Below are 23,245 nucleotides of genomic sequence, written 5' to 3'. Positions count from 1 at the left end.
CTGTCAGATAACGAATGTGCTTGTTGTGTGTGGACAGCTCTGGGGGCCGATCCTAGGAATTTGGCAAGAATTCAACATTGGGCTAGGACAAGAAAGTAGGCTCAAGGTAAACACAGTTGAGGGATTTGTTCTTTGTATCTTCATGGGTCTTGTTAAGACCTTGAATACAGTAATTATGGGACCTCTGTTTATGCTTTCTTTGTTCCTTAACTACTTTGTTTATGCCTGAGGACTGACCATATTCTTTGTATGTACCTAGAATGATATAAAAGCAGACTGGAAAAAAAAAAAAGCCCTTTTCAGCCTCAGCACTAGCTGGAGTCATGATATAATGTTGTCTGATTGCCTTTTCTTTCTTTAATCCTCCCTCCCTCCCTTGAGACCCTGTTGACTGACTGACTGGCTTGCTTAGCTGTGGCAGAAACATTCCTTAGATTCTTTGAATTGGAATTATAAACATAGTATCTGTTCTATTTGTGCTGTCTAATTGGGACTAAACTTGTAAACCTGATCCTGTAAGGAAAAACTAAACATATGTCTGAAGGCAAAATGACGTAATCAGTACTTCTTAGATAATCAATAGTCTGTCTTTGTCCTGTGAAACGTGTTTAAATAAGGAAGCAACCTGATTGCCAGTCATTCAGAGATGCAAGATTCCCTGATCTCAGCGCCTGACTGGCTCCTCCCTCTTGGACTTCCCTTCTCCTCTTGGGAATCTGTCAACCCTGGGGCTGGTCCCTGGCATTTACTTACTTAGACTTTTGGAGATGTTGGCAGGATCCCATTGTGCAGTGCTGGGTGGCCTGAAATTCACTTTGTAGTACAGGCTTGAAGTCACAGAGATCGTCCTTCCTCTGCTTCCCAAATGTCATGAGACAGGAGCATGCCAGTGAATGTGAATGGCTCAGACTGATAAGTTATTCTCTGTTAGTTAAAATGAGATAATTCAAGCCAGATTAAAAAATATAAGGTTGGGGATTTAGCTCAGTGGTAGAGCGCTTGCCTAGCAAGTGCAAGGCCCTGGGTTTGGTCCCCAGCTCCGGAAAAAAAAGGTGGGGGGGGGCTGGAGAGATGGCTCAGAGGTTAAGAACACCCGATTGCTCTTCCAGAGGTCCTGAGTTCAATTCCCAGCAACCACATGGTGGCTCACAACCATCTGTAAAGAGATCCGATGCCCTCTTCTGGTGTATCTGAAGACAGCTACAGTGTACTTATATATAATAAATGAATATAATAAATGAGTATAAGTTTACTTTATATATATATTTATATATTTATATATATTTATATATATATATAGTAAGTTTATTGGGAAGCTGCTCTTGAGCAGGCAAGTTCACTGGCCCTGAGGAAGGAAGCCAGGGATATCACTACGAGAAGGGCAACTGTAAAGAGAATTTTTAATGCATTTATTTTATCTATATGACTGCTCTTTCTGCATGTATACCTGTATGCCAGAAGAAAGCATCAGACCCTTATAGATGGTTGTGAGCCACCATGTGGTTGGTAGGAATTGAACTCAGGATCTCTGGAAGAGTAGCCAGTGCTCTTAACTGCTAAGCCTAAGACAATCTTTTATAAGCATTGCCTGCCAATAAAAAAGCCAATGGCTAATGATCTAAGGGAGGGAATAGGAGGTGGGGCATTGGCAGGAAGTGAGAGGATTCTGGAAAATAGTGTGAGAATAAAAGGAGATGTTGTGTGTGTGTGTGTGTGTGTGTGTGTGTGTGTGAGAGAGAGAGAGAGAGAGAGAGAGAGAGAGAAGAAGAGAGGGGAGAGGGGAGAGGGGAGAGAGGAGAGAGGAGAGAGGAGAGGGAGAGGACAGGAGAGGAGAGGAGAGGGAGAACCAAAATGTCTTGACTATATAGGAAAGAACCTCTGGGGAAAGGGCAGCCTAGCCCCTGGGCTGGAGAGCTCAGAGTTAGAGGTTGGGTATGCCAGGTAGGGACTGAGGGATGCTGGGAGAACCTGGAGGTTAGGTCTGCTTTGGTATGTAAAGTATACATACCAAAAAGGCACTTCAGCTCCTTAACCCAGGGTCTGAAACCAAACAGGACTAGTATGTAATTGGGCTTATAAAGTGCTAAAGCAATTTTTTTAAGGAAGAGAGGAGATGAGTTGCAGCATTTAATCCTGGCATTTGGGAAACAGAAGCAAGTGGATCTCTGTGAGTTCAAGGCCAACCTGGTCTACATAGAGAACTCCAGAGCATCTAGTGAGACGTATTTCAAAAAGGGTTTGGGAAGGGGGAGAAAAAGTATACAAAGGGGTCTGCTGTCTTAGGTAGAGTTTTACTGCTGTGAACAGACAGCATGACCAAGGCAACTCTTATAAGGACAATATTTAATTGGGGCTGGCTTACAAGTTCAGAGATTCAGTCCATTATCATCAAGGCAAGAATATGGCTGCATCCAGGCAAGCATAGTGCAGGAGGAGCTGAGAGTTCAATGGCTTGTTCCAAAGGGAAATAGGAGAAGACTAGCTTCTAGGCAGCTAGGACTAAGGTATTAAATAAAGCCCACAGCACAGTGACACACTTCTTCCAACAAGGCCACACCTACTCCAACAAGGCCACACCTCCAAATGAGTCACTCCCTGGGCCAAGCATATTCAAACTACTACATCTGCCTTCATCACTTAGTGAAATGTAGCCAGATTTGTGTGAACCTACCATTCCTAGGGAAGAAAATTGATCAGAAGCCAAAGTCAGCACTGTGAGTCTCTAAGGATATAAAATTGAACAACAGTTTATCAAAGGATGCATTCTAAGTGTGGAGACTGTTTGCTGAGCCCAGGACCCCTTCAGCAGCCAGATGTGGCTCACGGAGAGGCTGTAGCCACAGTGCTGGAGAGCCAGCTCTGGTCACAGGCATGGCAGCAGCAGACCTCCAGGGTGAGGTTAGATGGCTCATGGGAAATGACTGGAGTGTGAAGAACTACACAGAAAAATGTCCTTCATCCACACCACTATACCCAACCCTGCCATTTTGATGAGGACATGTGCATGATATACTTACTGGTCCTTGCTAACATTTTTGAAGTATCTTCTTAGCCACCTAAGACTAACTAACTGGCATTCCCTTAGAACAGATGGCAGTAGGCCTTCATGGATCTTGCCTACCCTCTTTAGAAAGGTTCCATTATGTAATGCCACCCCTGAATGTAATGCGGATTTGGAAAGGCATCTTGGGAGATTTAAAGCCGCAGTTAAAGGACTTAAAGGAAAGTATTGTGCATGGGTGATGTCTAAAGGTAACTACCATTGCTGTGACGAAACACTATCAGCAGAAGCAGCCTGGGGAGAAGAGGGTTATCTGGCTTACATATCCCAAATCATAGTCGACCGTGGGAAGCCTAGGCAAGAACTCAAACCAGAAATCTAGAGGCAGGAGCTGATGCAGAGGCCATGAAGGGATGCTGCTTACTGGCTTGCTCCCCATGGCTTGCTCAGCTTGCTTTCTTATAGAATCAGGACCCCCAGCTCAGGGACAGCTCCACCCACCATGGGCTGGGTCCTCACCCACCAATTAAAAATGCCTTACAGGCCTGCCTACAACTTGATATTATGAAATCATTTTCTCACCTGAGGTTCCCCCCTCTCAGATGATCCCACCTGGGGTCAGAACAACATGAAATCAGCCAGCATGGGTGATCCTCAGAATCAATAAGGTTATTAAATGATCTCCCAGTGATAGGAATGGGGTATCTTCCTATAAATCAAAGCCAAACTTAAATGCCAGAAGTAGAGGGCAAGATCCTACTATTGGAGACACGGAATTCTTTGTTTACAGGGCACAGGGAAGCCCAGTTGGGACTGATTGGGATGTGTCTTTCCTGCAGATGGCTTTCACAGTGCCAAAGGCACCATGCATTCTCTGGAGTATAGTTCTTACGAACAGCATCTCTGGACCTCCTTGTTTTTTGAGACAGGGTCTTTCTATGTATCCCTGGCTGGCCTAGAACTTCCTATGTAGACCAGGCTGGACTTGAATTCAGAGATTCACCCGAATCTGCTTCTGTGTGCTGGAATAGAAGGTGTACATCACTGCCACGTGCACAGCTGAACTTATTTACTTATAGCCGACTCCCAGAAGCAAGCCATTTCCCCTCGGCCCTTCCTCCATTTCTTCTAGGAGCAGTATGTCTTTAAGCCCAAGGCCGGCCTAAAACCTGTGCTTCTCACCATTCTACCTCCCAAGTGCTGGGATTAACAGTTTCTGGCTTCCATCCCTAAATCCTTACTTACTGTTCATTCTCCAGCCAACCCTGATCTTGTCGTTCCCTACATAAATCCCTTCCTCTAAGGCAACAGGTTACCGAGTGAAGCCTGTGTAACTCAGCTCTTGTCAGACCATACCTGTACATGTTCTCCACTCCTTCCTGTTAAAACCCTACTCCCAGGGCTGGGGAGTAGAGTGGTTAAGAGCACTGACTGCTCTTCCAGAGGTTCTGAGTTTAATTCCCAGCAACCACATGGTGGCTCACAACCATCTGTAATGAGATCTGATGCCCTCTTCTTGTGTGTCTGAAGACAGCAACAGAGTACTTATATATAACAAGTAAATCTTAAACAAACAAACAAACAAAAACAAACCACCTCTACTCCCCAGGTTTCTGTAACCTGGCTTTTCCGTCTCTGCCCGTCCCTTCTCAATCCTTAACCAACCTCTTTTTAACTGTTTATAAAGTTTTATCTTTAGTGTGCGTGTGTGTGTGTGAGTGTGTGTGTGTATGTGTGTGTGTGTGTGTGTGTGTGTGTGTGTGTGTGTGCACATGCGCGCGTGCGCGTGCGCGTGTGCATGTGATTGCCAGTGCCCACAGAGGCATCAGATCTTTCTGGAGCTGGTGTCACAGGTGCTTGTGAGGTGTTTGACTTGGGTGTTGGGAACCGAACTTGGGGCCTCTGGAAGAGCAGTGCATGTTCTTAGCCACTGATCACCTCTGTAGTCCACTGGCCAACTTTCCCCCTTTTGTAGCTCATAATGGCTTTGAACTTGAAATCCTCCTGCCTCTGCCTCCCAAGTGCTGGGATTACAACTGTCTCCTACCATTCCTAGCCACACCAGCTTATTTTTCATTTTTTTAAAGATTTACTTATTTTATGTATATGAGTGTTTTGCCTGTATACATACATGTGCACCACATGCATGCCCAGTGCCTGAGGAGGTCAGAAGAAGGCATCAGATCCTGTGAGGAACAGATGAATCCCTGAGTGAATGTATATTTTTGACATGGGCACAGCCATGTCAAGGACTCCAATGTCTTTAGCTCCTGGAAAAGGTAACATGGTGTCTGGGCGAGGCTCAAAAGCATACTAAAGCTTTTCTTTTGTCTAAGTACGTGTGCTTATAAATTATTGACCAATGTATATGACCAGGCTGGACTTGAACGCAAAGATGCACCTGACTCGGCTCCTGTGTGCTGGAATTGAGAGCGTACAGCACCCCCACGTGCAAAGTCGAACCTATTTCCTTACAGTCGCCTCCCCAGAAGCAAGCAGCAGCTCCCTGTCCTGGGACTAGCTAACCCCTGCTCTCTCTGCTGCAAGTGCTTCTGAGTTGCCTTCAGTCAGACTGTGCCCAGTGCACCTAACTCCACTGACCAAGCCAGCTCAGTCAATCAGGGGAGGGAGTGAGGACTAAAGAAAGAAAAGACAATTGGACAACAATGTAACATTGTAACAGGACTCCAGCCGGTGCTGAGGCTCAAGAGTGTTTCTTTTTCTCCAGTCTGCTTTTATACGGTTCTAAGAATGTGTAAAGAATGAGCTCAGTTCTAAGGCATAAACAAAGTAGTCAAGGAACGAAGCTAAACAAACGTCTCATGATTACTGTATTTAGAGTCTTAAGAAGACCCATCAAGATACAAAGAACAAATTCCCCAGCCATATTCATCTTGAGCCTAGAGTACTACTAGCCCAAATTCCTAGAAGGCAGCCCCCAAAACTCCCTACACCCTACCTTTTTCTATGGTTTCTTCAGTGTCTATCTGTCCCCACACCCCACACCCCCAGTCAGGTTTCCAGGACCAATCTGTGCAAGCTGAGACAGGATTCCTGGCAACTGGAGTTAGAGACGTGAGCCACCGCCTGGGTGCTAGGAATGGAACCCAGGTCATCTGGAAGAGCAGGTAGTACTCTCAATTGTTGAGCCATCTCTCTAGCTCTATTTTAACAGAGTCCATGGCAATCCTTAAACCTGTATCCCTAGCCCAGATAACTCACCTAACATTGGGCCCATATGTCCAGACCCCTGGTGGCACCCTTTTCCAATCACCACAATCTCTCGATGTAGCCACAGTCAGGGATTTTCAGGATCCTCCTTTCCTTCAAAGCTAACACCCTCAGTGAATTTTCCATATTGACCTTGAGCTGTTTTTATTTAGTCATGTGCTTCTTCATTTGTTGTGGAATAGGGGACCGAGCCCAGGTCTTGCACATGCTAGGCAAACACTGAGGGACACTTCAGCCTCAAAACGTGTGCCTGTAGATGCCATTTCCTTTTCACTGCGTTAGCTCACCACCAGTACATGAGTTTTGGCAGTGTCAGCCATCCACTGGAATGTCTGAACAAACACACTATCAGTGTAAAGCAAAAGGAGTCTCCTGCACCCGCCTCCTATCTCTAACCTTTACACACTTGCTTTGAGCTCACAGTCACCTTACTACCTACAACCTACACAAACTAGGCTCCTTTTGATCTTCATCTCTGTGAGCTGTTCTCTGCCTAGAAGGCGTTTTAACACCTTGCTCTGAACTTACCTTTCTGTTTGTTTATTTTAGTTTTCAGACAAGGTTTCTTTGTGTAACCCTGTCTGTCCTGGAACTTGATCTGTGGACTAGACTGGCCTGGAACTTTGCTTGCCTCTGCCTCCCGGAGTGCTGGATTAAAGGCATGCAACCAAACCCAGTTGGATTTTTCTTTTTCCTTTTTTTATATTTTATGAATGAGTACACTGTCACTGTCTTCAGACACACCAGAAGAGGGCGTTGGATCCCCATTAACAGATGGTTGTGAGCCACCATGTGGTTGCTGGAATTTGAATTCAGGACCTCTGGAAGAGCGCAGTCAGTGTTTTTTTTTTTCCCCCCAGCTGGGGACCAAACCCAGGGCCTTGCGCTTGCTGGGCAAGTGCTTACCACTGAGCTAAATCCCAACCCCCCCCACCCCACCCCCCCACCCCCCACCCCGCAGTCAGTGCTCTTAACCACTGAGCCATCTCTCCAGCCCTGGCTTTAACTTTCTATGCCTAGTAGAGAGGCTGGCTCTGCTCCCTCGGCCTTACTGCTGTCACCTGGCCCGGTTGCCTCTCAGAAGGCATCCTGACTGACCAATTACAATTCCCTTCATGATTATCACTGTTCAGCACACAACTTTATTTAGCACAGTCCTTATCTCTTAATACTGCAGCCTTCTCCTTGGCTAGCCAGTGTCTTTAGACTTTTAATTCCTCTAGGGTGGAATTTTTCCTTTGCTTCAACCAGAGGAGCCTAAAAGAACCGTAGTGGGTTCAAGTTATGTCCTCAATAAATACTTGTTGAATAGATGAATTAATAAACGAATTCAAAAGAAACTTAGGGGGTTTGGAGATTTAGCTCAGTGGTAAAGCGCTTGCCTAGCAAGCACAAGGCCCTGGGTTCGGTCCTTAGGTCTGGGGGCCACAGGGGGGTAATTGGGGCCAAACTTTTCATATTTCCAGGATGAAAATTCCAAAAATAAGAGATGATTTAGCAGTTAAGAACACTAGCTGCTCTTCCAGAGGACCATGTTCGACTTCCAGCACTCACATTGTGGCTCACAACCATCCACAACTCCAGTTCAGAGGACCTGAAGCCCTCCTCTGGCCTCTGGGGCGTGTCAGCCAAACACACACACACACACACACACACACACACACACACACACACACGCACGCACGCACGCACACACAATTAAATATATAAAATTAAATTTGTTATGTCCATTACTTTGCAACCCCAACTTCATGGAGGGCCAATTCACACCTCCGTAAACCCATACTTGGTATGAGAGTGAGGTAGGGAGATAGCAAGTTTGAAGCCAGCCTGGACTGGGCAAGGAGACCGGTTTCAAACTGAGCCTCGGCATTCATCTCTGGATAGAGTTCACTCATTAGAAACTGGACAGAACCGGAAACGGCGGAAGAGCCGCCGTGCACAGCGCCAATCCCACATCCCTGCCAGCACAACCCTGGCCAGGTTGACTGTCCCGCGGCCGTGGGGGCGGAGCCAGCCTCGCCGGCCCCGCCCCGCTCCCTTCGCGCGCCTGAGGGCGGGCCTCCGGTCACGTGACGGCTGCGCAGGTGAGCACCGCTTCCGGGTCGGGCTTCGGAGTCGCGGCCGGCTCCCGCTTCCACTCGCTTGGGTGCGCGGGAGATTATGGCGTCTTCCTCCGTCCCTCCCGCCACCGCACCCGCGGCAGCTGGAGGCCCCGGCCCGGGATTCGGCTTCGCCTCCAAAACCAAGAAGAAGCATTTCGTGCAGCAGAAAGTGAAGGTGTTCCGGGCCGCCGACCCACTGGTGGGCGTGTTCCTGTGGGGCGTCGCCCACTCGGTAAGAACCGACCCGCACCCCGGCTCCTGCCCTTCGGCCTGAGGGTCTCCCGGGTCCTCGCGCTGCCGCCTCTCCCCCGCCCGGCCTGGCTCCCAGCGCACCATTCCCGGGTGGTCCCCAGGCTAGCTTCTGGTGTAGACTCTTGTCTCTCCCCCTACCCTTTACTCCTCCCCTAGAGTTCCATCTTCTCCATCTGAAATCCATCTCTGTTCCTTGACTCCTTCCTGTCAGGTCCAGCCCCAGGCTACAGGGACTGGCCAGGATCCGGCTGCAGCCAGAGGGACATTAAGGGGAGTGGCTCTGAAGGGTTATTGGTGAGGTCTGGGTGCGACAGTGCGTGAAGCGTGTCTGGGTACTACTGCCTGGCCAAAGAAGTAGTTTGATTTCCTCTCCACCTTGCTTTTGAGCCCAGTCCTTGACTTTCGAGCCTTGGCTTTTTCTAGGGAATGCCTCTAGGCTTTTTGGATCTTCTAACCCTGTGTGCCCTTTCCAGAGATTCAGCATTTCAGAGAAGGTACCCAACTCTGACCCTAGGGATGCACTCACTGAGGTGGAAATGCTGATATATGCCTTTGGGTTTAGCGGCGTCCCCATTGTTGGCTGCAGTGTTGGTATTTGGTATAAATGGAGTCATCTGTAACCAGGGAAAAGCTGAGGAACTGTGGTCCCAAGGACGTTATTGGTGAACTTTAGAAGCCTGAAGGGGTTCAGAAGGGTGCAGTTAAGACCGATGGGCCCACTGTACCTCCTGTCCTGAATATATCGTGGAGGAGCCAAAGCTAGTGAGGCATAGCTGGTTTTCTCCTTCCTTAGATGGGGAGTAGGAGGGATGCGGCGATCTTGAGCTTGACAGGGACTATTCTGGTTACCAACTTCTCAGGGTTGTAGGCATGTGTTGTGGAGGTGTAAGGGGGTGAGGGAGAATGTCACATTCTTATTTTCTGATTGGAACATCACTGGTGGTCAGTTGGCTCCCTTCTGCCTTCAGTGAGGATTCCATTTAAGGCACTTGCTGTGGTTAAGACTAGTGGAGATAAGGCTGTCTCAGTACCTTCTCGGTGACTTATCCATCCCCGTGGAACACATACATACAGGGGTTGGGTTTCCCTGTAAGACCCACCTCACACTCTTTAGGCAAACTACTTTAGCATCGACGCCTCACTCTCCAGCCAGCACACATGTACCTCAAGTATGCAGAGCAGAGAAATTCCTTGAGCATATGTCTTAGTGATGATTCAGCGTGCTTAGCAGGTGGCGGGGATCAGGCTGGAAGAGTTGAATTTTAGGCTGGGAATCTCAAGTAGCGCTTTTTTCTTTCTTTCTGAAAGAATATGTTCTGTCCTCTTTTCTCGCGCACTGCGGCATGTGGGATTTAGGTTAGACTGCAATCTGTAACCCTTTGTCAAATGAGCAGATGAGGACAGACACCGTCTATTCATTTAATGAGCAGTTTGGGACTACTGTGTGACAGACACTGTACCAGCTACAACTCTGCAAGGGGCCGATTAGAAGGCCTTGCCCTTGCAGAGCTCAGAGCTAGGATCAGGGGCTTAGTATGAGCTGCGGATTAAAGTTCTGTGCAGATGTGCTCCTCCAGGCAGGTGGAGGGGGCTGTAGTAACACCAGTGAGAAAGGACGGAAAAGAGCCTCCCATGAGTTAGTGGGCTGCAAGGCCTGGGGACCCAGGGAGCTTATGCACCGAGGGAGAAGACACCTAGCAAGTATATGTATTGTGAAAGTGTTCGTTTTCTCAGAGGTCAGCCCTTCTCCCTCTACTTGCGCCTAACCAGGTGGCACCTCCTGCTGAGAACTGGGTCAGAGTGATCTGGAACTGTCCTTTCTGTAAGGAGCAACTCAGAGCGTAGGGACGTTTCATCCTGATTGCTCTCAGCCCTCAGAGTTCCACTAACTCTCTGCACATTAAAACTACACTTTCGGGGTTGGGGATTTGGCTCAGTGGTAGAGTGCTTGCCTAGGAAGCGCAAGGCCCTGGGTTCGGTCCCCAGCTCCGAAAAAAAGAATTAAAAACAAAAAAAACAAACAAAAAAAAACTACACTTTCTTTCCCCTAACAAAGCATGCAGCTGTCTTGGGGCTCTTTTCTTTTCTTTCTTTCTTTTTTTCTTTCTTTTTTCTTCTAGAATTTCTCACAGCTTTAAAAATAGTTCTGAGTTGCTTGCAACGCTTGCCAAATATAAAGTGGCTGTTGTGAGCATGAAGTTCTGTGGGGGTGGGAGTGTGAGGATCTGTGTGAGGGTGGCTGACAGCAGTTCTTGGGCAGCAGATGGGGTAGGGCCTTTCTCTCACTTCCTGCAGATGTGCAGCCGGTCTTGTTAGGGAGCTTTGGGATGCTCTCTCTTGACTCTCGCCCAGATGGAGCTTCTCATGGCCTCCCCCCTTGTGCTTCACCAGATCAACGAGCTCAGTCAGGTGCCGCCCCCAGTGATGCTGCTGCCAGACGACTTTAAAGCCAGCTCCAAGATCAAGGTCAACAATCACCTTTTCCATAGGTGAGTGGTCCCCACCCTTCTCACGGAAATCTAGAAGAATACCAGAGGGCCAGTGAGGTGGCTCAGTGGGTAGGGAGATTGCCGCCAAGCACGAGGAGAAGGGTTCAATACCCAGCACCCACATGGTGGAAAGAGATATAACCTGTGGCCACAGGATGACCTCTGACCTCCAGATGAGCTTCGTGGTGCACACACCTACCTACACTCACACAAACTTAAGTGTTCAAAGGAAGCAAAAGAGACAAGGCCTGGAGTGGTGGAGCATGCCTTTAATGTCAGCACTCAGGAGAAAGAAGCAAGCAGATCTCTGTGAGTACAGCCAGGGCCACAAACCAAAGAGAGCAGCAAATAATCTTGATTTTTTTAAATGAGTCAAATGGTTTAGGTTTAGAAGTCAAATGCAAAAATTGAGTTTTATAAAGAAAAAAACAAAAACAAAAACAAAAACAAAACACCATCTAAGGACCAGCAAGATGGCTCAGCAGGTAAGGGCTGTTGCTTCCACCAGTTGATAACCTGAGTTCAGTCTCTAGGACATACAGGCTAGGATGAGGTGGACAGGTTCTGCAAGCTGTCTTCTGACCTCCATGCACATGTGTAAGCATGCACACACCACACACATTGCACACACACACACACCATACACATACACTACACACACACATACATATACATACATACATCACACACACACTATACCATACACACTACACACCACACACACTACAACACACACACCACTACACACACACTACACACACACACACACACACATACACTACACACACACACACCATACACACACACACACACACACACACACACACACACACACACACACACACACACACACACACACACACACACACACACACACACACACACACACACACACACACACACACACACACACACACACACACACACACACACACACACACACACACACACACACACACACACACACACACACACACACACACACACACACACACACACATACACACACATCACACACACATACACACACACACCACACACCACACACACACACATACACACACACCCACCCCCACACACACCCACACCCACACACACACACACACACACACACACCACACACCACACACACACTACACACACATATACATACACACACACACACACACTACACACTACACACACACTACAACACACACCACACATACACACACACACACACAATACACACACACACTACACCATACACACTACACACCACACACACTACAACACACACACACAAAAGAATAAATAGATAGCTGGTGTGGTGTACACCTTTAATCCCAGCACTTGGGAGGCAGAAGCAGGTGGATTTCTGAGTTCCAGGCAGTCTGGTGTACATATTGAGCTACTGGCCTACATAGACTCCACAGAGAGACCCTGTCTCAAAAATAACCATTAATTAATTAATTAAAAATTTAAGTTTAAATATTTCCAAAGTTACCTACAGTCTTGTATACCTGCTGCCTTTCCTTCTTTCTTTTTTAAAAGATTTATTCATTTTATGTATATAAGTACACTGAAACTGTCTTCAGACACACCAGAAGGGGGCACCAGATCTCATTACAGATGGTTGTGAGCCACCATGTGGTTGCTGGGAATTGAACTCAGGACCTCTGGAAGAGCAGCCAGTGCTCTTAACCCCTGAGTCATCTCTCCAGCCCACCTGCTGCCTTTCTTCTAGTCTGTTCCATCGAATAAATCATTCAGAAGCTTTGTTATTAGCTTCTGGTAGAGATTCCATGACAAAAAAATAAAGAAAGAAGGGAGAAAGAAATTTCCATCTCTAGTGCCCCTCTAATACAAAATTATGCCATTGAAAATATGCCAACTTTATTTATTTGGTTGCTTGGTTTTTCAAGACAGGTTTTTTTCTGTGTAGCCCTGGCTGTCCTGGGACTGACTCTGTAGACCAGGCTGGCCTTGAACTCACAGAGATCCGCCTGCCTCTGCCTGGCAGTGCTGGGATCTATAATGGGATCCGATACCCTCTTCTGGTGTGTCTGAAGACAGCTACAGGTGTGTGCTGCCACTGCACTGCCATTTTAGGATATGTGTACTGGGCTTGGGATTTAAGGAGTCCTACTGTTTAGATGTGCAGTGAGTCCTGCTTCACTCACACCGTTGACCAACAGAACAACTTAGACAGGTCCTTTGGTCACCCTGAGACACCTGCCCTTTCTGTGATCCAAAGCATCAGGATTCAGGGCCAGCTTCTGCTGTGTAACATTTTGGGCCTAACCCTGGGCTATAAGACCCTGTCTCAAAAACTAAAGCAACAAAAACAAATAAAGTTGGGGCTGGGGAAATGTCTCAGCATCGTAAGCATTTGTACAGCAAGCACTGAGACCTGAATCCCCAATAAACATGAAAAGGCTGGGTGTGGCTACATGAGCCCATAATCCCAGCATTGGAGTAGGCAGAGGGAAGTGAATCCTGGGAACTTGCTTGCCAGCAGGCTTATTAGAAATGGTGGGCTTTGGGTTTAGTCTCAAAGCATAAGGTAGGGGCAGTAGAGGAAGACACTGGACTTCCTCCTGTGGCCTCTGCATTTGAGCACACGGCTGTGTGCATTCACACACTCAAGTGCATGCACCACACTTAATACCACACATGCATACCCTTGAGCACACACTCCACCCGAATAAGTGCAGTAAATGCTTCACAGGGTTTTGTGAGAATTAAACCAGGCAATAGTGTAAAGGCACTTTATGAATGGCAGGCTTCATATGAGTGTAAAGTGATGCTGATTTCTTACCTTGAAAAACCTGTATTTCAGAGAAAATCTTCCCAGTCATTTCAAGTTCAAGGAGTATTGTCCCCAGGTCTTCAGGAACCTGCGAGATCGGTTTGCCATTGATGATCATGATTACTTGGTAAGAGTCTGGTGTGTGTGGGGTGAGGGTAGTCTCTGGTGACTAGAGAGTCTGTTGGCCATTATGATTAGAGAATTGAGAACTTTGGGTAATACCATCGTGTGTGTGTGTGTGTGTGTGTGTGTGTGTGTCTGTGTGTGTGTCTGTGTCTGTGTGTCTGTGTGTCTGTGTCTATGTCTGTCTGTGCATGCCTGGGTGTGCCTGGGTGTGCATGCCTGTGTGCATGTCTATGTGTGTCTGAATGCCTGATGTGTGTGTACCTGTGTGTGTTTGTGTCTATATATGTCTTTGTGCCTGTGTGTGTTTGTATGTGTCTGTGTGTCTGTGTCTGTGTGCCTATATCTGTATGTGTTGTATCAGTGTACCTATGTATTTGTGTCTGTGTGTCTGTGTTTGTGTGCCTCTGTGTGTGTGTGTCTGTATGCCTGTGTGTATATGTGCCTGTGTATCTCTGTGTGCTTGTGTTTCTGTGTGCCTGTATCTGTATGTGTGTCTGTATGCCTGTATATTTGTGTTTGTGTGCCTGTGTGTGGCCATGGGCATCTTTGAAAATGTGGTGGAGCCAGTCAAGCTGTTCTGGTGGGTCAGGACGCACATACATTTAGAGTTGGCATCCAGTTGCATTCAGTCATGTGTGCTAATCAAATTAGGAACTCTCCTGACTCTCTTCCCCCAGGGTTTATTGTATTTTATTTGTTTATTGTGCGTTTGGGTGACTTAGTAGATTTGCATGTGTGGGAGTCAGAGGAAACCTTTCTGGAAGTCATCTTTTCTTCCACCACATGTGTCCCAGGGATTTAATTCTAGTTGTCAGGCGTGGGAGCGAACACCTTTTCCTCTGAGCCTTCTCAGAAGTCTACTGCAGACTTTGATCCTCTTTGAAAAGGGGTTGTTTGGTCATTCTTCCCATACCTTTATATAAGATGGAAAGAGGTGCTTCTAGCCTACTCTGTGTCTGTCTCTAGGTGTCCCTTACTCGAAGCCCCCCAAGCGAAACCGAAGGCAGTGATGGCCGCTTCCTTATCTCCTATGACCGCACTCTGGTCATCAAAGAAGTATCCAGTGAGGACATCGCGGACATGCACAGCAACCTCTCCAATTACCACCAGGTCAGGCCTCTCCAGCCCTGCTGTCCCACTGTGTGCGTGCAGCTGCCAGAGCCCACAGAGCTTTCCTACTCTCTGCTACGGGCTGTCTCTCCTTCAGAAGCACCGCCAATCTTCTTACTGAACACTTAGGAAGTACAGTAACACCAGAAGGGCCTTGTGTGCCTGCTTAGGTTTGACTTAAAAGAAACTGAGGGGTTGGGGATTTGGCTCAGTGGTAGAGCGCTTGCCTAGGAAGCGCAAGGCCCTGGGTTCGGTCCCCAGCCCCGAAAAAAAAGAAAAAAGAAAAAAAAAAGAAACTGTGATGTGTCTCTTCCCACTGGGCATACATGGTCTAAAACCATTGTTTATATTGTGTGCATGAGCAGAAGGTCAGAGGACAACTTTTTGGAGTTGGTCATCCTTTACCATGTGGTTCCAGGGATCAAACCCAGGCTCACATGCCTGGTAGCAAATGCTTATACCCACTGAGCCATCTCACAGGCCCTCAGGAATACATTTTATTTAAAAACTTATGTTTATGGGTGTCTTGCCTGCATGCATGTTGGTACTGCATGTGTATGCCTGGTGTGCTCAGAAGCCTAAAAAAGGCATGGGATCCCCTGGAACTGTAGTTACAGACAGTTGTAAACTGCCACATAGATACTGGGAAGGAACCCATGACTGCAAGAGCAGCTGGTTCATAGTAGCTCATAGCTGCTGAGCCATGGCTCTATTCTCTAATATTTTTTAATTAAAATTTTTAGTTTTAGGGGTTGGGGATTTGGCTCAGTGGTAGAGCGCTTGCCTAGCAACCGCAAGGCCCTGGGTTCGGTCCCCAGCTCCAAAAAAAAGAAAAAAAAATTTTTTTAGTTGTAAACTGGGTGTGGTGGTGCACATTTAAGCCCAGCACTGAGGAGGCAGAGGCAGGTGGATCTACAGAGGAAATTTCAGGACTGCAGGACTACACAGAGAAACCCTGTCTCGATAAACCTATATAAAATGTGTTTATTTGTGGGCGCACATGCCACTGATGGCAATTGGATAACTCCAGGAGCTGATCTTATCCTTTCATCATTTGACCCCAGGGACTGAACAAACTGCAGGCTTAGAGACAAGCACTTGTAACTGCAGAGCCACAGCGCCAACCCACCCAGAACTGGATTTTGAGTGGTTAGAAGTAGAGGTTAATCGCTGGACAAGGTAGCAGAGAGTCCCAGGCAAAGGGAAGCAGAATTTGTGAAAGGACCGTGAAGATACTAGGAGAGTACAAGAATCCTAGTGTAGCTAGGATGTGCGGTATCAGGAAAGTTAAGCTAGAACCAGGTAATGACAAAGGCCTGTAAGTCAAATAGAAATTTGGGCCTTACCCTGAAGGTGGTTTTCAGGGAACTGAAAGTACTATTTAGAAATGAAGGGCTGGACATACAGCTCATACTTAGCATGTGTGAGGACCTAAGTTCTATACTCAGTACCATAAACAAAAGACAGAAAGAAACAAAGAAAGCAAGAGAGAAGTCAGTCTAGGACCACCCTTCTGACAGCGTAAAGAACATGGGTTGGAGAGGGTGGGTCCAGAGAGGAGCCAGTAAATTGTAACAGTCTAGGTGAGAATGAGGGGAGTGTGGAAGAGTCAAGCCACAGGCTGCAAGGCCTGTGAGGAGACTGGGAGTTAAGGCAAAAGAGCCTCCGAGTGCTTGCTGCCACTTGCCAACGCTAGAAAACAGAACACGGACGCGATCTCTGGAGGGAGATGGCGCAGATCTGGACATGGCCTCTACAGTTCATTCTGTTTCGGTTTCATGTGTCTGAGATGACTAGGGTATGGGTGGAGAAAGTGCTCACTAAAACCATTTATCGAAACTTAAAATCACTACAGTTTTGAAGGGAAGACTGTGGAGAGAGACACACACAAATAAAAATAAAAAATTTTTTCTTAAAAATACAAACTTTAAGGAGCAATTAGAGTGCCCACGAAAGAGACTAAGCATGGAGGGGCTATTTGGATCAGCAATGCCCTAGTACCTCCCGTCCAGGATAAGGGACAGGAGGAGAGCAGAGCTGGGCAGAGTGGGCTGAAGGCAGGCTGGTGAGTAGAACCAGTGCACAGATGCAGTAACCCAGTGACTACAGTCTCCACTGGGTCTCACAGCTGAGGAGCCGACTGCTGAATGAAGTCAGACTTCAATGATTTGGCTGTTTCTGTAATGGCTTATTCATTACTTTATTAAAAACGTTTTATGTGTATGGGTGTTTTGCCTACATACAGGCATGTGCCACATGTGAACCTAGTGCCGTTGGAGGCTAGAAGGGTCTGTCAGATCACTTGGAACTAGAGTTAACAGACAGTTGTGAGGGTTGCTGGGAATTGAACCTGGGTCCTCTGGAAGAGCAGCCAGTACTCTTAACCACTGAGCCTTTTCTTCAGGTCTCTGTTAATTAAATTACTTTTGTCAGGTTGTCTTTTAAGAAAAGTGGACAATCGGGGGCTGGGGATTTAGCTCAGTGGTAGAGTGCTTACCTAGGAAGCGCAAGGCCCTGGGTTCGGTCCCCAGCTCCGAAAAAAAAAGAACCAAAAAAAAAAAAGAAAAGTGGACAAAAGGGGTTGGGGATTTAGCTCAGTGGTAGTGGCCCTGGGTTCGGTCCTCAGCTCTGAAAAAAAAAAAAAATAAAAAAAAAGAAAAGAAAAGTGGACAAAGAGAGCAGTTTTGTTTTTGTTTGAGATAGTATCTTATGTAGCCCAGGGTAGCTTTGAATTTCTGTATAGCTGAGGGTAACCTTGGAGTTAAAGTCCTATGACTTCTAACTCCTGAGTGCTAGAATTGTATGGTACGGGCCACTACATGGACTTTCTGCTAGCTGAACTCTACAGTTTTTTTATTTGAAGGGAATCAAATCCAGGGCAGGATGGCCTTGGATTTATACCTCTCTCTCCTCAACTACCCGCCCCCAAGTTCTGGAATTACAGACATGTATCACCACATGCAGATGAGGAATTCAAACTGTGGGCTGGGTATGTAGTTTACCTGCTAGAGTGCTTGCCTAGTGTGCATGAAAATCAGCCCCAATAAACCAGGCATGGTGGCCAAGCCTCTAATTCCAGCACTTAGGAGGTAGTAGCAGGACTTTGAGAAGCTCAAGGCCATCTTGGGCTACAGAGAGAGTTTGAGACCAGCCTGGGCTACCTGAGACCCTGTGTTAAACGAGAAGAAAATTCAAACTGCAAGCCAGATTCCCGTGATACCAGCACTTTAGGGATGGAGTAAGGAAGACCAAGTGTTTATGTGCTTTATTTTTAGTAATTAACAGTTATTAATATTTTATTGTTATATTTTATGTGTATGAGTGTTTTGCTTGCCTGTATGTCAGCAAATGTGTATAATATGCATGTCTAGTGTCTGAAGAGGTCAGAAAAGACCTTTGGATTACCTGCAACTAGAGTCACATGTGGTTGTGAGCCACCATGTGGGTGCTGGGAATTGAACCTGGGTCCTCTGGAAGAGCCATCTCTCCACTCCAAGTCTTTAGTCAGCTTTATGAGAGGGCAATCTGGCAATATCTGACTTTGACTCAGAAAACAACCAGACATGAGCTAGAGAGTCAGCTCAGTGGTAAGGAGCACCCATTCCTCCAGAGCACATGATGACTCTAGGTGATGTAAGGTGGCTCACAACTGCCTGAAACTTTAGTTCCAAGGGACCCTCTCCTGGGGCATTCACACAGACACAAATAAAGATTTTTAATAAGAAGTCTTTGCTGGGGGTTGGGGATTTAGCTCAGTGCAAGCGCAAGGCCCTGGGTTCAGTCCCCAGCTCCGGAAAAAAAGAAAAAAAAAAAAAAAGAAGAAGTCTTTGCTGAATGTCATGGCTTATACCTTTAATCCTAGCATCTCTGAGTTTAAGGTGGGATCTGTGAGTTCAAGACCAGCCTGATCTTTAGATCAAGTTCCAGGATAGACAGGACTACACAGAAAAACCCTGTCTCAAAAAAAAAAAAAAAAAAAAATCAAGACAACACAAAACCATCAAGAAATTTAAATAGCCTGGTAGTGTTGGTACATGCCTTTAGTCCCAGCACCTGGGAGGTAGAGGCAGGGTATCTCTGTGAGTTCAAGGCCAACCTGGTCTACAGAGTGAGTTCCAGGACAGCTAGGGCTACACTGGGAAACCTATCTAAAAAACAAAACAGCAAAACAAAGGCTAGAGAGATGGCTCAGTGGTTAAGAGCACTAGGTGCTCCTCCAGAGGTCCTGAGTTCAATTCCCAGCACCCACATGGTGACCCCTAACCTTTTATAGTGGAATCTGATGCCCTCTTCGGTCATGCAAATAGAGTGCGCATATACACAAATAAACCTTTTGAAGAAAAACAGTCCAAATTGATTTCAGACAGATCTCCTTGTAGACATTTATAGTACGGGAACCTAACCCACCAAGAAGAAGTAAATCTAAGTTTAACCCTGGCTTTGTGACTTGTGCAGTAACAATACCTATGTTCCTTGAAAAATTATAAAGCGGCTCATTTCTGTAATCATAACACTTCAAAAGTAGAGACCTAAAGATCAGGAGTTCAAGACCAACCCCAGCTATGTAAGACTCAGTTTCAAACAGCAGACAAAGAAATGAAAAGGTGAAATAGGAAAAGGTAATTTAAAGAAATAGTTGCAGGCAGGATCTGGGAGGCTTCAGAATTGTGTGGCCTCTTGACTTTGCAACCTCTGTCTGAGGTTCCTGACTCTGGGGTGGACGTTCCTGGGTCCCTGTCCCTGCCCACTGTGTGTTGTCTCCTGGCTAGCCTTGTTTTATCCCTTCCTCTCATTTCTTCCCTAGTACATAGTGAAGTGTCACGGCAACACCCTTCTGCCCCAGTTCCTGGGCATGTACCGGGTCAGTGTAGAAAATGAAGATAGCTATATGCTCGTGATGCGCAATATGTTTAGTCACCGTCTTCCTGTGCATAGGAAGTATGACCTCAAGGTAAGAATGGGATAACCTGGGCTAAAGGAATGCTCATGGCCTGAGAGTGGGGGTAGCCTTGGCAGGACACTGGGTAACCTAAAGGAGAGATGCCTGAGGAACTGTCTGGCTCTTCCTCCAGCCATTGCTTCTCACTTCGTGTTTGGTCTTTTCACAGGGCTCTCTGGTATCCCGGGAAGCCAGCGATAAGGAAAAGGTAATATTCCTTTCAGGTGATAACTCTTGAGGGATACGGATGGATAAAGAAGAGTTCTCCATTATGGGTACAGATTGCCAGATGTTTATTCTTACCTTAGAAAAGGAGCTAGATGATAAACTACTGATGTTGGGGCAGCAGGCACAGTGCCGTTGCCTCGGCTAGTCTGTGTGGTCTGCTGGTCTGTGTGGAAAGTTTGGGATAGGCAGGAATACCAGGCTCGCAGAGCCATGTGCTTACATCCCACAGCTTATCCTGGGTGCTTGTGCTCCAGCAGCTATTTCTGCTGAGGAAGAAGGAAGAAAAGTCAGTCTGGAAGGTGTTGACTGCCATCCATAAGCAGACAGTGAGGTCCAGCTGCCCATGTGAGTCCAGGCATAAGGCAACTAGCAGTAGGCTGCTGCTCTCTTCAAAGCCTCTTAGCTGGAGAGAGCCCTGGATGGAGGCAGGGATCTCTTGATACAGGCTATATTCCCAGAACTTCCTTTTTCCTCCTCTAGGTTAAAGAACTGCCAACACTGAAGGATATGGACTTTCTTAACAAGAACCAGAAAGTGTATATTGGTGAAGAAGAGAAGAAAGTGTTCCTGGAAAAGCTGAAGCGAGATGTGGAGGTAAGCAGAGTGCTTAGAAACGCTTATCTAATCAAAGAAGAACATTTTCTTCCATTTGTGGAATAAGGTTTATCTTGCCTTTCTTTGGGGGCGGAGGCGGGGTCTGAATGGAGAGTTGGGGATGAACCAGGAGAAACCCCTAGTCCCATGGTGGCTACAGAGCGGGTGGTCTGCCTTGACCCCCATTTCTATACTTTCCCTAGGAGGCCCTGAAACCAAGAAAGGAGATGTGTGGGTGGTGCCTGGAGTTGGGGGAGATCTGGATTTCTGACTTGTCTGTGGGTCTCAGTTTCTAGTGCAGCTGAAGATCATGGACTACAGCCTTCTACTGGGCATCCACGACATCATTCGGGGCTCTGAACCGGAGGAAGAGGGGCCTGTGAGGGAGGAGGAGTCAGAGTGGGATGGGGACTGTAACCTGACTGGACCTCCTGCTCTGGTAGGCTCCTATGGCACCTCCCCTGAGGGCATTGGAGGCTACATTCATTCCCACCGGCCCCTGGGCCCAGGAGAGTTTGAGTCCTTCATCGATGTCTATGCTATCCGGAGTGCCGAGGGTGAGAAGGAGCCTGGAAATGTTAGAGGGGTGATGGGGGTCCTTGGGAGACAGAGACCAGGGTGGTGGATGGAGAAACCCCGCTTAGCTTTTCACAACAAAATTGTCTCCTGAGGAAAAGGAACTGGGACTGTTGTATACCCTCTCCTCATTGCTAGCCTCTCTCCCCAGGGGCCCCCCAGAAGGAGGTGTATTTCATGGGCCTCATTGACATTCTAACACAGTATGATGCCAAGAAGAAAGCAGCTCATGCAGCCAAAACCGTCAAGCATGGGGTGAGAGTTCCCCGCAGCCTTTCCTTTCTTGGCTTGACTTTTCTCTGGAAAGAGCTTCTGGGGTCAGAGCAGTGGGGTGGCTGAGGGAAGGGAAGGTGGTAGTGCTCCTGTGACACTATTTCGTGTTTCTCTTCTTCCCTTTCCAGGCAGGGGCGGAGATCTCCACTGTCCATCCTGAGCAGTACGCTAAGCGATTCCTGGATTTTATTTCCAACATCTTTGCCTAAGTGGCTGCCTGACCGGGGTGATCGCTGCTTTATGTTGGAGGTGGCAGGTTCTGAGAGGCTTAGGGGAGCTGGATTTGGCCATTACTTCTCTTTGCTAAATTCAGGCTACAGGCTCCTTCCATCCAAATACCTTTGTTCTGGCGGATAATGTTTTCCTGTCCCAGAACTACACTGTCCTTTCTCCCCTCATCCATCTCTCTGCCCTCCCTCCTTGCTCCCAGTAAGCCCGCCTGCTTCATTAGAGTGTTATTGTCAACTCTCCTAAGTGCCTTGATCTTTGAAAAATACCTTGTTTCTGTGAATTAGGAGGAGCTGGGGGCAGGGGCTGTTTGCCATCTTCAGGGCCTGACTGGACGGTGGATATGGCGCACGCAACTGCCCTGGTGCACTTTGCAGTATGGAAGAAACTGAATGTGTGGGTTTTGCTGACACCTTTCTGGGGCACTTTGTGGCATGCATGCTTCCTTCCTGGTACGCCCTGGGACGGAGGGCTTTCAGGACACTCCAGTGTGGGTGCAGGCATTCACGTAGGGACAGTCTGGCCTGGAGGTCAGGGGAATGCTCAGCAGGCTGGTACCTACCTCACAAGGCAGGACCTAAGTGGACTTTTGTGACTATGCAGAGGATGGAGAAGGTCCTTGTCAAGCATTGGCTGTTCCCATTCTCCTTCCCCACCCTACTTTCACCTCTTCCCATGAGTCCTGGGTGCCGGAGCCTAGAGGCCAGAGGTGCCCAAGCTTAGGTGCAGGGAGAGCATAGAGGCTGGGAGGACAGGTCGGAGTGCAGGGTTCATTCCCTAGTGACACCCTTTCTTCCCATCTAGTTACTCCCAGGACTTCATTCTAGCAGAGGGGAATAATAGCTCTATCTGGTCTGTCTCCATAATTTTGAGAGGATAGAGATCTTGAGTGTGGGAACCTCCCTGTCCCCAGGGCATGTATGCCTAGCACTTGCTCCTCCTTCTCAAATCTTTTCTAGTTGGAGTTGTTATTCTGTCCCTTTCTGTCCCATCTCCTACTGCTAATGTGTCTCCCAGGGGACAGATGGCCTTCTTTGTCATCTCCACTATCCACCCCCAGAGAGGAGTCAGAGCCATAACTCAGTCACCCAGTCCCCTCCAAAGATGTACGATATCCTCAGACTAGAGAGGAACTGCTAGGCCTGGTAGCTCCTGCCTGTAAATCCAGCACTCAGGAGGCTGAGTCAGAATTACTCAAGGGAGTTCAAGGCCAGCCTGGGCTACTGAGTGAGACCTGGTCTCAGGAAAACTCAAAACTAGGCTTGGGTTTGAGCACTGGAGACGATAGCTGAGTTGGTAGTA

The 23,245-nt window shown here is 47.5% G+C and overlaps 1 protein-coding gene across 1 annotated transcript; it reads left to right on the top strand.

Annotated features, from left to right (window-relative positions):
• The first annotated feature begins 8,395 nt into the window (after window positions 1-8,395).
• On the top strand, window positions 8,396-22,883 carry Pip4k2c (phosphatidylinositol-5-phosphate 4-kinase type 2 gamma). The gene is made up of 10 exons (XM_032913656.1): window positions 8,396-8,569; window positions 10,981-11,078; window positions 13,900-13,996; window positions 14,962-15,105; window positions 19,910-20,056; window positions 20,214-20,252; window positions 20,753-20,866; window positions 21,156-21,423; window positions 21,594-21,697; window positions 21,844-22,883. The coding sequence occupies exons 1-10, from the start codon at window positions 8,396-8,398 to the stop codon at window positions 21,922-21,924; spliced, it is 1,266 nt and encodes a 421-aa protein (XP_032769547.1). The 3' UTR covers window positions 21,925-22,883.
• Window positions 22,884-23,245: the final 362 nt, after the last annotated feature.

The sequence above is a fragment of the Rattus rattus genome, chromosome 1, assembly GCF_011064425.1.
Source record: "Rattus rattus isolate New Zealand chromosome 1, Rrattus_CSIRO_v1, whole genome shotgun sequence".
Lineage (NCBI taxonomy): Eukaryota > Metazoa > Chordata > Mammalia > Rodentia > Muridae > Rattus > Rattus rattus.
The sequence above is the reverse complement of the archived record's forward strand: the minus strand, read 5'-3'. Positions and strand labels throughout refer to the sequence as shown.